General features: G+C 41.4%; 1 protein-coding gene across 12 annotated transcripts in view; it reads left to right on the top strand.

Moving 5' to 3' along the window:
* brsk2a (BR serine/threonine kinase 2a) overlaps nucleotides 1-15,345 on the top strand; it is a 173,990-nt gene that overhangs the window by 148,247 nt on the left and 10,398 nt on the right. For 4 of the 12 annotated variants that reach the window (XM_076885613.1, XM_012922500.4, XM_012922501.4 and 1 more), the window contains 8 exons: nucleotides 2,680-2,844; nucleotides 3,975-4,072; nucleotides 4,994-5,156; nucleotides 5,374-5,439; nucleotides 11,457-11,517; nucleotides 12,959-13,736; nucleotides 13,888-13,936; nucleotides 14,841-14,964. In XM_076885613.1, coding sequence (XP_076741728.1) covers nucleotides 2,680-2,844; nucleotides 3,975-4,072; nucleotides 4,994-5,156; nucleotides 5,374-5,439; nucleotides 11,457-11,517; nucleotides 12,959-13,736; nucleotides 13,888-13,936; nucleotides 14,841-14,964 — 1,504 coding nt within the window. The remainder of the gene's footprint in view (nucleotides 1-2,679; nucleotides 2,845-3,974; nucleotides 4,073-4,993; nucleotides 5,157-5,373; nucleotides 5,440-11,456; nucleotides 11,518-12,958; nucleotides 13,737-13,887; nucleotides 13,937-14,840; nucleotides 14,965-15,345) is intronic. The other 8 variants (XM_012922506.4, XM_012922507.4, XM_004563379.5 and 5 more) reach the window with 7 other exon arrangements.

The following is a 15,345-nucleotide window of genomic DNA, read 5'->3' as shown; positions in this document are numbered from 1 at the left end:
TATTAAAAACATTTACCAGTAGGTTTGAGGATTGCTTTTGGCAATGCAATACCAACGATGAATCATCAGAGGAGAGTCTGCATCTTGGAAGGGGCTGAGTTATGGTTTCTGTCCTGTACTGAAAGATCATGTAAACACAGGAAGACTGATATAAGAAACAAGAGGAGACAAGAGCTAGGCAAGAAGACTAATGTAGTATGAGTTTTGTCAGTGAGGAAGTTGCCATGCTATCTGTCTCTGCACGGCAGGCTGGCTTGTCAAGTGACTGGCTGAATGAATGAACTTATAAATGAATGAATGAGAGGTGACATTTGTCTGACAAATGTGGTCATTTTCCACAGGCAACTCATCTGTGATGTAAAAACATAATAAAATAAAATAAAAAAACATGTCAAAATCACAAAAAGAAAAACTTTTGACACAAAATTGAATAAAGCCATCAACCCTGTATTTTTAGATGGTGATTGTTCCAACAATCTTTCAGCACACTTGCCTGGAGCTGTGATGATGAAGAACGCAGTGCCAGGCCAAACAGATAGTTTAGTTAACTTTCTGAAACTAAGTGTCCCACGAAAACAGTTAAGTCCTATATAAGAAAGGTTGTAAAACTGATTGTTTATATAAACAGTTGCAGAAACATTAGTATAATTCAACCTCGGCAAACTACAGCCATAAAAAATTGCCATGAAGTACAAACTGTGAAAAGCTGGCAAAGTTAAAAATCATCTTATTCTCTCTGATATTAAGCATTTTTCACTTTTTTCAATTTCTAAAGAACTTATTCCTGTTTACTGAACCAAATGGTTAGTGTCCTTAAGATCTTTATTGAATCAGTCACTCTTTTAGCAATAAATGAAACAATTTTCACCTAAATAAATACAACTTGCATTCAAAGAATGAAAATTAGGCAAGACAGACAAAATGTAAAAGCCAGTGATCATGCATGTAGCTCATGTATGGTTTCATGGCTGAATGCAGACCAAGGATGGCTCTTATGTGCTTCTTATGTTCTGACAGAAAGGGGCTCATATTGTTGACATTATCCTTGATAAAAATGCACTGAAATGCAGAAAAACAGAATTGGAGACAATGCCAACTTTGATAGAATCAACAATTCCAACCTTTCCGCCACTGACCACGGCCCCAAACTCTGCCTAGTAAGCATACACAGTACCATTTCAGAAGGAATCTAAAGTCATGTCAGAGCCTGTGTGCTGGGTACAGACAGGCAAATGAGGCTAATGAGAAGGAACCTCAGAATCACACATGAAGGTAGGAGGCATTAAGATGCTGGCGAGGGTGATGGTGCACAGTGAGCAAATGGCTGGTAGAGATTTTGGACAAGATGCCCGGGACAACCTGGATGAGGTCAAGATATGGTGGAGGGGGAGGACTGCATGACATACATGGTACTTGCCGTATGCAGTATGGTGTACTCTCTTTGAACCCAAATTGGATAAGCAGTTAAAATGGAAAAAAGGGTAAATGGACTATTTAAACCATGTTCCTTAGTTGTGGATGATTTGTTTTTTCTGGAGCCATATGATATGACCACGGATTTTCATGTTTTGACGTCTGTCTAAAGTACGCTTAGTGGTGCTTTCATTTTTTCTAACTGTGGGATGTTAAAAAGAAAGAAATGTTTGATTTTTGAGCACAGATAAACCTGTTTTGAGGGGATTGTTTATTTTGCCAGAAGAGTCAGCCAGCTGGTGATAATAAAACATTGAATAGCAGGGAGAATGCAGCGAATTATGACCTCACCGGCTTTCCATATAAATCAAAACTTAAGTAACAGTTTCACCCGTGGGTCGGCATTATAAGTCCTCGTGAAGACTTGATTTATTGAAGTTGGACTGTTATATATTTAGATTTCTTTTTCATTACCCTTACCACCCGAATTTATATGCACATACTGAAACAGGAGTGTTGGTGGTTATGTGGGGTGAACAATCAATGTAGGTCTGGTTCACAAGTTCACAGCATATAGAAAAGTGGAGGTCTGTGTCATTTCAATAGCTGCCAGTGAGGTTTATGCTTCACTGGGTTCACTGAAGGAAAAATAATAGATTTAGGGAGGTAAAAAGTGGAAGTGTGTGAGTTCAAATCTGTCTCTGTAATAACTTCTAAGCATTGGCGCATTTCCAGAAGTAGTAGATTTGTGTGTGAAAGAAACATCTAGAATATTATAGAAATCTTTGTGAAAATGGACTGTGCAGTATAACGTTTTATTTCAGCCCTAAAGAATATAAATGTGTGTGTGCATGTAAAAAAAACAGCAGACAAAGGTGACATAAATTAATCTAATAATAATAATAATGAAGAAACTACATTTAGAAATCACGCCAGAGTAGAAGAGGCAGGTTGCTGAATATAACAGCATGACTAAGTCATCTGCCTGAATCCTGCTGACACAATCACCCTCTGGAACATGCAAAAGTGCCTACACCTGAGGAAAACCTGTGACTTTAAAAGTCTCTTAATATAAACTAAAGTCATACTGACACAAAAGGTCATATTAAAGTTTGTACATCTACGATTTTACACAATTGTGTTCCAAATGCAAGTTTCTATATGAAAAAACCAAAAACCAAATTAAATTACTGAAAATTAGTAGCAGTAGCAACCAAACCCACTGATATTGTCCTTATTTCTTTTTGAATGTCTTTGTATTAACAGAGGAGGCAAAAATGAACCAGAGCCAGAGCAGCCAGTTCCCAGGAAGGTGACCATCCGCAGCCTGCCCTCTGCAGAAGATATCGATCCCGACGTACTGGACAGCATGCACTCTTTGGGCTGCTTCAGAGACAAAAACAAATTACTGAAAGACCTGCTCTCAGATGAGTGAGTAAATGGCTGTACAGCAGACAGTAGTACGAAGGAGAAAAAAGAGAATGGGGATTGGTGGTTGTTTTGATAAAAGAAGAGAGCACTGCAATGAAAGGATAGGTGTGTTGTGTCTGTGTGCTCACTCAGCCTTGGTTTTCCCCAGCTCCTGTAAAATCCTGCTAGGCTGTTGCTTTAGATGTCAGAAGCCATAGATCACTTAATTGTTATCACACAGCGCTTACACCGTTTGCCACCAGATACATTCCCTTTAAACTGATCCTGGTTTCCACTGTGAACATGCTCATGGGTCAAATTGTTGTTGTTCTGCTTTTAATATTTGTGTCTCAGTTGCAGTTTCTAATATTTTTCTCTACTGTGTGTGTGTGCTGTCCTTGACTTTCATACAGTTGTTTGTTATCAATGTGTGTGCAGATGTTGCAGTTTTTCTTTGTTTCCTTTTCCTCCTTTACCACTACTTTACATTTGCCTATCCTCTCCACTTTAATGCTAAGCAAGCATTACTCCATCACTGTGCCCTCTACCCATCCCTTCCATTTTCTTCCTTTCTCCTGGGAGGATCTCGTAATAGTGCTGGACTGGAGGAAAATCTGTGGTCTCTATCTCCCTTCCCCTGTTTCATTTTAGCTGAAGTTGCAGGTCCTTGTCTCTTTGCCTCCTACTGCTTTCCAATCTGTCTTTATTATAGAGGGCCAGTCCCTGGGAATTTTGCATAGAGAATATTGGCCTAGAGGCTAAAGATATTAGGCTTCCTGATTTACTGAGAAAGAAAAGGTTGAACTCGTAATGTTTTGAGACTTTCATAAACTTACCAGTCGACTCTGCATATAGAGATGTGCCGCGTCTTAAAAAATGCATGCATATTATTACACGACGGCTTAATGATCTGTAAAACTAAACTTTTGTTTTAATGATGAGAGATATTTATCGGTGCTTCACAAAGAATCTCAAAACATTATAGAACATTAATCATAGTGAGGGATTTTACAGTTTGATATGGTATGAGTACTTTTTTTCCCCCTACACACCCTAGGTATCTAATTATACGCATGGTTGTGTAGGAATTAATTAAGTATTTTTACTTTTCCTGACATTTCAAGAGTCTTTTTACTGCCACCTTTTTGCAGTGACAACCAAGAGAAGATGATCTACTTCTTGCTATTGGATCGAAAGGAGAGGTACCCTAGTCAGGAGGACCAGAATCTTCCCCCTCGCAATGAGATTGGTGAGCCCTGGAACAACGAGAGAATTGTTCATAAAGAGTGTAACATTAGAAAATGATATTCTTTTAAAAAAGAACAACTCAGAAAGCTAAACCACAATATGACACACAGTACGTATGAACTGTACCACCATGTAAGAATCGTGCCTGTTTTTTAATGATTTTTTAAAACTAGTCATCTGTTTACACAAACAAAACCATCCAATTTGCACAATACTAAGCACTACAAAAAGGTAACTCATGAATGCTCCCAGTTTCTGAACGATTCTGCAGTGTTTTCCTCTGTTAAGAAGAAATTGGATCGGCTCCAGTAGCGGTGGATTGGCTCTGCAGTAGAAAAAGCATTCTGCTTATTGAAAATAAATAAGCTTTTCAATGAAATGTAGTAGCAGAAATAGAAGGTGTCAATAGGGCAGAGAAGTTTTTTTTTATTTTTAAAAAACAGTCACCCCCCCAACTGCTTTGGCTCAGATATTAACTCTTCAAAAAAAGAAAAGATATTCTATCATCCGTACACCGCAACCAAGCACAGATTTCCACCCACAGAAGTCTGAGTAGAGACGGAGATGCTCTGCTTAGACGTCTGCCAGGGTTATTTTCTGACAAGAACACTGAAACAGGAGTATTACGTGCAAATGTGTGTATGTGAGTAACTGCTCTGAGATACCGACATCTTGATGAATAGACTCCCTCTTCAGTGAATGTGATACAGTCAATACAGTGGCCATTAGTTCAAGGTCTGGGAGGAAACCATTACTTATTCACTATTAGTTAAAATGTCATTGCGATCAGCCCTAAACATCACTCAAACCCTCACATATACACAAAACTGAGCAGCACATAGATATACTCGCAGTAACATGGACACGTGTCTGGTGCTTTGCATTTATTCCAAATCACCATGTCTTTTTCTGTCACACACAGATCCTCCGAGGAAGAGAGTGGACTCTCCCATGTTGAATCGTCATGGCAAGAGGAGACCAGAGAGGAAGTCCATGGAGGTCCTCAGTGTCACGGACGGAGGCTCACCTGTCCCGGCCAGGAGGGCTATCGATATGACACAGCATGGACAAAGGTACGCGCAGAAGTGAGGAGAAAAACTCTCTCTTTTAAAAATCAATACCTTTTTAAATGAACCAGTAAAGACAGACCTTGTCCTGCGTTTGTGTGTGAGGAGGATCTAGCAGCCCTGTGGTGTTTTTACAGCTCTGACAGTGAGTCTGGATCCAGTGTCAGCAGGCTGCATTGTAGACAAACATAAACAGAGACTGACTCTCTGCTCACTTTATCTCCTGTCTCACTAGTAAATCAGTTTACAGTAAAAGCTTGGATATTCCTGATGCCAGTACAAAATGCAGCAAAGAAGAAAGGTACTCATTTGCCACTCACCCCTCACGCTTTTACCTCTCCCCTCTCTGTCTCACTTATTCAGGCAAAAGAAAGATGCAGCATGGCTTTTTCTAGTCAAATCTTTGTTTTTAAATGATGATGGCATATGTTGCTTGTTGTGGTTGCTTCACATGTCTTGTAGTTTAGTAGCAGTTTAGATAGTTATTTAATCCACAGTATGCATGGCTCCTTACACATAGGTGCAAAAACAGAGGCAGTTACGAGATATGAGACTGAAAGCATAGGCTGGGGTTTAGCCCGTTTACAGCAGCCTAAATAGCACACCCTGTATGAGGTTTGCTAATTGCATGTGTAGGTAGGCGAGCTGAGCTATCAGCTGATGTCAACTTGTATTGAGCCCAGCTGAACCGGAATTGTCTGAGCTTGACTCTGTAGTCGGCGTGAAGTAACACTAACGCTTCTCTTCTGAAGTTTAACTTAACTCTTTTAATTAAGTTTCATCTCAAACCAGGGAAAACTGCATTTGCAATTCAGAGGCTAAATATTTCTACCCCCACCCCTTCATTCTGCCGTTAGCTCAATTATCTCTTCGTTTCGTAATCTGAATGCACTGATAATCACTTCTCCTATGCTGTGTCCCACTTTCTCTAGTTGCAGAACAATTTTCCATTTCTCTATTTTAGAAATGCTCAAGTCAAGCCGGAACCACACCCCCACAAGGCACAGCGGACTGATTTAAAATCCTTCTCTTCATCTTATTTGAACAACCAATATATCGCCACACCACACATTTGTGCTCAGAGGCAGTGACATTTGTGACAGCGGGGAAGATTGAATCTGAGGGGATGATAACCTGATCTGCCTAATGATAGTCAGATTGGCAGAGTGCTGGAAAAAGCTTTCAGAGATACAGAGCATAAATGGAGAGATGGGGAGTGCATTTATTATATAGAATAAAAACTTCAGTCCTAAAGTTAAGTTCTTCAAATGTCAGGTGCATTAATAACTTTTCTCCATAGTGCTTTGCCAACAACAAAATATCAAGAATTTGATTCGTACCATTTCACCGAGGGAACCCACTTGAGAAGTTTTGAATCCGTTTCAAGAGCTCCCACTTCTAAACATGTGTGCTTTTGTTCCTTCTGTCTGCTGGTGCCTCCAAATTCTAGTTTAAGATTCATCCTCTTTTGTTTCTTCACTTCTGCTGTGTCTCTTCATCCCTTCAGGCGGCCCATGTCTTATCTCTTCTTTATTTAAAGGTTGTCTTAGTTTAGTAGCTGCCTTTTTCTGCCCTTCACTCTGACTCATCTCATTTCAAGTCATAACTAGAATCCCAAAAAAGGTCAGTTTGCACTGACTGGATAAACCATTAATAATAGCCTGCTAACATTAATTCGATTGGTGATGACACACATCTTGAATAGTGTGAATTAGAAAGGGGCTCTAAAAGTCGATTTTATGAGGACAACGTTTGCGTCTCAAACTTGCATATCAGCAGCTCCAGTCAACAAAAACAGCTCTGCTGCATCTTTCTTCAATACAGCTTCAGATCAGTTTGTTTGCTCTTTTCCCTATACCCAAATTTCTTCCAGGGCACCGCGCCACTCTTGTATATCGCCACTGTCTCTATCTTTCCTGTGGGTTCCTTGTGTGCTGCTGACCTTCAATCCCAAACACCCCCCTCTGTTAGTATGGAATTGCTATGCTAATGAGGACATGCTGCTAGTTTTTCTCTGTCTGCCTTCCTATCGGCTGTGGTAGATTGTAGGTATGCCACAGGCCCTCTGCCTCCAAATCAAATCAAATCTTGCTCTCCTGTTATACATGTCTTTCCCCCCTACTGCAATCCATAACTATCCATCTGATCAGTAGGGGGAAAAGAAGTTAGTAACAAAGTCTGTGTGAATCTTGATTTTGGTGTGTGCGCTTGTGTGTGTTTTTCAAACTTTTCTGGCTTTTATCACGTCCTTGTGCACACTGTGTTTGATCATGTGCTTGCTTGCATGTGCGTGGATAGACGATGGTGCTGGGGAAGCGCGTACGTAGCAGAATAACGTCCAAAGATTTAAGTGACTTTGTCTGAACCTAACCTTATCTTTCCTCAACAGCAAACTTTTGTCGACAGCGCAGAAGATTCATAGAACTTCAGATCAGAGGGCCTCAGAGAGCGGACTGACTTTGAAACATGTGTTTTGACAGGATACATTTCCACCAGCGTAAATAGTGAAAGAGAGGGGGAAACAGCTTGATCTGAAATTGCATAACAAAAATGTCTGAATTCCTGTCCTTTATCAGGCATTTTGCCTCTCATTTATCACGTAGTTACATTCAGAGTATCAGCCCTCACTTTAGTTTCATACAAATGATTGTTAATTCGATTGCTCCTATGAAGTACGGATGTTGGAATAAAGGTGCGGTAGCTATGTTGTGCAGTAATGCACATGGAGACTTTCTCATGTGAATGTCCGTTTCAATCTTTCTATGCAAAAATGTCACTTAAAAAGACATTTAAAGCTTAACTCAAAGCATAAGAAATCCACTGATTTAATTTTAAATCTTAACAACACGCCAGGAGAAATGAAGGGAGGTTAATGATATGTAAATGAAATATGGAAAAGTGCTGCAGCGAGGAGGAGAGAATATCAATTGATTTTTTTTTTATTAGAGATTTGCTCTAGTTGCTTCACGCAGTTTGAATGTGGAGTAGTCAGAGCAGTCGTAAGAAGTCAGCTCGCCTGCTAATTACTGACATTAATTTATTTAAGAGACTACAATAAGCACAAATAAAACACCTTAAACTGTGATCTTTACTACAGAAACTGCAGAGGTCTTGCTATATTTAGACATTTAAGGAACTGAGCTGTAAATATTAATGCACTGAGTCTGCAGGGACTTGTTGAGGTTCAAAGAAGCAAATGATTTCAAACAGTTTGTGGATTTATATGAATACTTGCTATGTGTAAAAAGAGGCCCATTGGTAAGAAGCAGCCAATATAGAGGTGCTAGAAAGGGAATATGTATCTCAGTCGTATTGTGCTTTGGCTTTGGCAGTGTTGTTCATTTTCTGTTTGGCTCTTGGCACCATCCATTTTATTTTTCTTGCATTTTGTTTTATTTCAGTCCATGCCTTCAACCCAGAATCTGTTATACTTGTTCCACCCCCCCCCCCCGCAGCCACACGTTAGTTCCCCAGGCGCTTTGGATGGGTTTCTGACAACTGGCGGTCACATACTGAGGACATGGGTCCTGTTTGAAAATAGGCTTATGGGAATTAATGACTACTAGATAAGAGAACTACCATAATAGGTATCAAAATTGCATCAACAACAACCCAAAAAAGAAAAGAAAAACATCTTCTAGTTCAGTACATGTGCCGTATTATTGTCCACAAATAGCAATGGGTATTTCCAGAGACCATGTCTCTGTTAAACACTGCATGCACCAATATTCTTACACAGACACAAAAGTCTGGGTATTAAGTCTTCACATTCCACATTTATCAAGTTTGTATCTGAGCAGAAAAGAGTAACATTAGTTATGACTCTAGCTCTTGATGTACGGGTCCATTGATAGTCATGACAGTGAACATGCACTTTACTGGGAACGATGCCATCAGCTTCCTGTACTCAAGACAAAGTCAGAGATCCATAGTTGTAGTTACAACTTCTGATTGTAGACACAGCGGGAAGCTTAGTGGGTTGTTGTCAGCATTGGAAAGATGACTCTCTTCTCTCGCCTTGTCACCCAGCAGCTAAGAACAGAATGGCAGAATATAAGAGAGGCCAAACTGACCCAGTAAATCTAGAGAATTTACTGTGCTACTGGATATATTGCTGAAAAGGAACCCCTTTATCAGTGATCTTGGCCCTGGAATATTTAGCTGTAAGATTTCTTGGAATTGGTACGTTCAGCATCAGGCTGGTCAGTATTCCTCCCTTGATAAGAAGGTAACCTGTCAGGGGAGGAGTCCTTTGAGTGACTTGGCAATGATGAGGCTCTTGTAGTATCAGGATAAATTTGCCATGTTCACAGCTACCAACAAGCAGCTACAGTAAAGCAAGCTAAGCTAAATGAAATTCACGTGATAACACCCACAGAATACATGTTATAGCAAAGAGGGGTAACCAATCAGTAGCCAGCTTACTGCAAATGATGTCCAAGGGCAAAGCAAAAAGCGCTAAAAATGATTTAAAAGAATAATTATAATAACAGTCAACTGGGAGGGTTCAAGATTTGTTGCAGCATGGCCTTGACATGTGCGCTACATAGCCAGAATATTCCAAAAATAAATCCAGGATACTGTATGTGCATGTAAACATAGTGAGCACACAAGCACAGAGTAGCTCGAGAGTAGAGTAGCTAGCTTGCTACAATGTTGTCTCCAGTGCAGGTTTAATAATGTGGGCTTGTGGTTTCTGTGATACATGATAAATGACTCCCTCCTTGTGTATGCTGTTCCCTATAAATAAAGCACTGAACAACAACATTTTATCCTCTCTCTGAAGCAAGGTTGAGCCTCTGACAGCCTATTACTGTACAGCATAACCATCTGCAACATTAGCTTTATAGGCCTTCTGGTCCAACACTAACAGATGCAGAGTGCTCCTAACAATATGCTCATAATGGCCGGAGGACGTTGTGTTTTGGCCATGTTTAAATGAAGTTCAGTTGGCTACATGGTCACAAGTGCTGCAGTGAGCAACTGCGGCCATGTCTCAGTGGATTGTAGGACTTAAATGGAAATGATACCAACTGTCTAGTCAGTTGTTCCATGAAACAGGAAATCCTTGCCAGCATGGTCTCGGCACGCCTACTCATGTGTAAAAGGATGTGTGCACTAAATAAATTTGTAGAAGGGGAGCGGTAAACTTATAAAAATAGCTCGCCAGTGGGTGTTTCTAAATTTCCCTCACTTTCTTGGTAGCTTTTAATGTTCCTTATTCTGCTTTGTTTACTCTCAGGAGTATGATTATGGCTGTTGCAGTTGTTATAACAGTATTATCATTTTTTAGGCTGATAGCCATAATCATTTTTAGTTTTTGCCTCCTCGAATGCCGTGTGGTCTTGTGGGAATGCTTCCAGCATTAGAAGTGAGCATATGGCCCTGTTACTCCACACACTCTTTATTTTTCCATCCATCCTCCCTTTTTACTTTTAAATGATCTCAGTCTCTTCTCAAGTTTGTTCATGAGATCTTCTTCAATCAGGTAGTTTAAAAAGCAGTAGTCACTGCTTTTTATCTCTTCCTTTATTCAAGCTGAGATAAAAGATCTATAGCTACAGACATACATTAATAAATGCACCCATGCTGACATAAAAAGAGAAAGTGGGGGGAGAGAAGGAAGAGGGGTATGATTAGATTGAATGACAAAAAAGAACAGTGTTGTGACAGTGAGCAGCTGGTGTTTCCAAGTGTTGACAGGCGTTGTTTTTGGGTGTGCGTGTGTGTCTGTGTGTGTAGATGTGTACGTGCGTGCTTGATGAAGACAGATTGTGCTGTGATTGTTCATTTCTGAACAGGACTCCGCTCATAGGGGTTATTGACGGCATCTGCGAGGGAAAAGACAAACATGACAAATGGCGCTCAACCAAATGTCTCTCTTCATTCTCCCTCTCGAGATAGTTTCATGGCCTAAAGGCTTAAGAAGTCAGAATGATTGGTTTATTATCAAACTTTAAATGTGGCTTAAAGCTAGATTGAGTCCTAGTGTGTGGGAAGTTTAAATTTGTCAAATCAATATCTGTTAAACTGACTTTTGAGTGAGATTAATTGCTAGTAGTAGTTTTTACCTCAGTGCTGTTACTGTGTTGTGATACATGTACCCTATTTGTGTGGTAGGTGTTGTGTTTGCAGGGGGCTTGATAGTAACCCGTGTGCTTAGTATGACAGCTCCATATGCTGCTCCACTTTCTAAATAACGTGTAACAAGTAACCAAGCGTTCACCCCCACCTGTGTTCATTCAAACACATAACAGGTCATGTGTTGATACCACAAATTACTGTTCTCCTGTGTGTTCTCACATGTTTGTACCACAGGTCGCGGTCTATTAGTGGAGCCTCCTCTGGTCTCTCCACCAGCCCGCTCAGCAGCCCACGGGTGAGTCGTAATCCTCAGTTCACATCCAAACACGCACACACATAAAACACACCTCTTGACCCAGTTCTTAACTAACTAGTTGTTAACCTTCTGGGATAATGGCCAACCAACTACTGCTGATCACATTTTATTGATGTCATATTATGTCAGCAATAGAAAATAAAGCAATATTCTTTTTTCTGACCATGAAAGAAGCATACACACACACACACACACACACACACACACACACACACACACACACACACACACACACACACACACACAGAAAACAATATTTCTCTGCACAGCAATATTTTTCCACCAATCTGTTTTACCGTTATATAAACATTTATCAGCCTTGAAGGATCTACCTTTGTGTTTTGAGAAAGTATAGGTCCATTTTGATTACCTTTTCATATCCTGTATCATATCAGGGCTTCCTGTGTGTCCATATAGCTTAGATGTTTCTGTTAATGCTAAGTAAAAACCCACTGCTGAATGCACACAGGAGGCATGACAGCACAGAAAACTTTCTCCACCCCACAAAGCCTCTTCTCTCTCCATCCTCTGCACTTATTATCCTTCTCTCTGTTTTCTATGGCCTGAGCTCTTTGGAAATCCAGCTCAGGGAATGCTTCAGAAAATCCCACTTTCCTTTGCTCAAAGCTGGGGAGCTTGTAGTAAACTTTTCCAGCTGACTAACCTGAGAAGGCTCCAGATTAGCCAGGATCCTAAGACGAGCTCCTCACCACACAGGTTCTTGCAGGCTTATCTGAAAGGGAAATTGATTTCTCAAACCCACCCAAAGCCTGGATTGTGTTCTCAGCAAGAAGCTCTGTGTGGGGTTATTTTCTCAGACTTAGCTTCTGGAAGACAGGAATGTGTTGAAGGCAAATATTGAACCAGTGTGAGTGCAAATGAACCATGCAAAATCAGTACATCAATAAATAATCAGGAAATTTGACTGCAGAGTTGCCACCTTCCACTTGTTTTTGAGACAGCCCAATTGGCCTTTTGTCTCTCTCGTGTGTTTGTGTTTGCTTGCTTGTCTCTGCTGGGAATGCCTTGTATGTTTTATGCAAATAAAGTCTGTCTTTTTGTGTTTTGTTTGGATTTTTTTAAAGTGAGCACATTGTTTGCTGGTATTGTTATTCCCATTTCATTTTTGTTTTGCTTTGCTTTGACATGAGTCACTGAATGGTCTTTACCATGTTTTCTTTCTCTCTTTTTTGTTGTTGCAATTCCTCCATCTTTCCTATGTGTGTGCACTTGTTACCTGCCTCCAAATCCTTTGGCTACTTCTTCCTTTACCTGTGTGGTGGTTTGCCCTTCCCTTTCCTTTGCTTTGTGTGTTTGTGTACTTGCATGCATTCTTGTGTGTGTTTTCTGTTTGTTTATTTTGTTGTCTTTTTGTTTTACACCTCTTCTTCCTCTTGGCTTTGTTATTCTTTTAATCTAGCCTGTCAGAAAGTTTGGTGTACCACCTCAGTCCCCAGACTTGTCCCCGTCCCCTAACACCAGTCCCTGTCCATCCCCTGAGCCCGTTCCAAATCGCGCAGGCCAGCGTATCTCCACCCCCAATTCGCTCGCTCCAAACAGTGAGCCCCTGCCAGAAGCACTCAACAAGACACAGACGCTCCCTGCCAAGTCCAAAACTGTCCCAAAGCCCCTCCAAGCCACACGATCAAACCCACTTCCTGAAACCACCCTTGATCCAGAACCTGCAGCCAAATCAGAATACTCCACTCCCTACCAGCTTCCATCACAGCCACCCTCTGCCTCTGTGCCTCCTACCCCTACTTCTCCATCTTCCCCATCCTCCCCGTTTTCCTCATCCTCCATCGCCAGTGCTACCATCTTAAACAGCCCCCAAGTACGACGAGCTCATTATGCTGCCAACCCCCAACTCTCTGTGCCCTTTAGCCCTGTGTTGCCCCTGTCACCAATCAGGCTGCACCATTTTCACCCTGTAGCACCAGCCCCTTCTCCATTTACTGACCACCCACCCAAATCTATCCCCCTCATACAGGTTACCCCTCACCCTTCCCCTCGAGGCAGCCCCCTCCCCACCCCAAAGGGCACCCCAGTGCACACTCCCAAGGACAGCCCAGCTGGGACACCTACTCCAACACCGCCCCCAAGCCCCTCTATTGGAGGCATGCCTTGGAGGACGCGCCTCAACTCCATCAAGAACAGCTTCCTGGGCTCACCACGTTTCCATCGCAGGAAACTCCAAGGTAGATTTCAGCCAATTTACATGAAAAATTGCTGACTAATGCTACAATCTTGGTTTTTCCCCAAAAGTTTTACTGTACATTGTACCGTAATATACTTTTTGACAATTTTTAGTCTTTCTCAATCGTCTGACATCTAACTCTGCTTCCACAGTTCCCACACAAGAGGAGATGTCCAGCCTCACACCAGAGTCTTCCCCAGAGTAAGCAGACGCTGTCCATTTTGAAAGCACCACTGCTATCACAACTATGCATAACCTCTCAGCCCCTTAGCCACTGGCTCAAACAGGCTCCCTCTCGATAGGATGATGTTTTGGAAAGTGTAACATCTATGAATGTTTGATTTTTGCCTGCTGAGTCGACTTGTAATGACCTCCGGTCTGGTCTGAGTTGGAAAGAGGACAGTAGCAGGAGGTAGTGAGTGGGTTATGAGGGAGGCAGGACGAGCCTGCGTGATGCTTTTGAGTTCCCATGGGCCTGATAACTCAAGGTTGGCCTAGATATGCCTGTTTGGTTGGCTGGTTGCTGTCTGGGTTGGTCATTTCCACCTGGCTAGATAGGAATTTCCCAACTGAAAGAAGTTGGAAAATTGATCAGAGAGAGACCCTGTTTTAGCTCAGCCCGAAGTATACAGTCACGTGAGCTGTAGTCAGTCTCCTACTGCAGAACAGTGCATCTCTTTCGGCTAATCTACATTTGTTTCCATATTTTACTAGGTATTTATATTGATTTAAATGTAATGCTAAATATTATAAATCTTATATCTAATATTAATGCCAGAAAACAGGAGTCCATATGGCTTACTAGTGGTTGGAAGTGCACCTGGGCTGAGGCCAATAGTAAATTCATCTACCTCTGCTCCTTCTGTTCACAGAGAGACTCAGTTATCTCACCCCACCCCCCTCAAATCCATTCATACACAATGCACTGGAACATCCTCTGTTTGCTCCTTTGAATCCCTACAGAACTGTGGGGAGGTGGTTGTTTCTCAGAATCAATAGACTGATAGGGAACTAAAACAAGGTTGCAAAAATGGTCAGCTGTATAAAGATGTATGTGTACAACATTGGGCTTATATTCTGCTAAATGTCTTTTCTTTCCTCACAGACTTGCCAAAAAATCCTGGTTTGGTAACTTCATCAACCTGGAAAAAGAGGAACAGATCTTCATTGTCATCAAAGACAAACCTCTCAGCTCAATCAAGGCAGACATCGTTCAAGCCTTTCTCTCGGTAGATACACCACGTTTTTGCTAATTTCTTCCTTTGTCCCTTCCGCTGAACCCCTGACCCTTTTCCCATCTGCTGCCACTGTATCTGTTTGTGCATGAATGCAGCCGTATCACCTGGGTATTTGCTCTCTAATGCAGGATGTTGGCTCTGCTACGAGGCAGGCATGCTCTGAGTGTTTGCTAACATGGTGCTGATTTATGTAGCAATCCAGTAAACTGCTTGTATTCACCGCTTCTATTTTCTCTTTGACTGTGGACCCACTTGAGGTCAATAGAAAATCAACACTGAGCTTTGGTCATTAGCATATAGATGTCCTGCCCTCAATACAGTGCTCTGAGCATGTGTGTTTGTATATTTAGATGTGCAGGGTGAGAAAAAGCG

The sequence above is a fragment of the Maylandia zebra genome, linkage group LG7, assembly GCF_041146795.1.
Source record: "Maylandia zebra isolate NMK-2024a linkage group LG7, Mzebra_GT3a, whole genome shotgun sequence".
NCBI classification, from domain to species: domain Eukaryota; kingdom Metazoa; phylum Chordata; class Actinopteri; order Cichliformes; family Cichlidae; genus Maylandia; species Maylandia zebra.
This window is presented reverse-complemented; position numbering and strand designations above follow the sequence as displayed.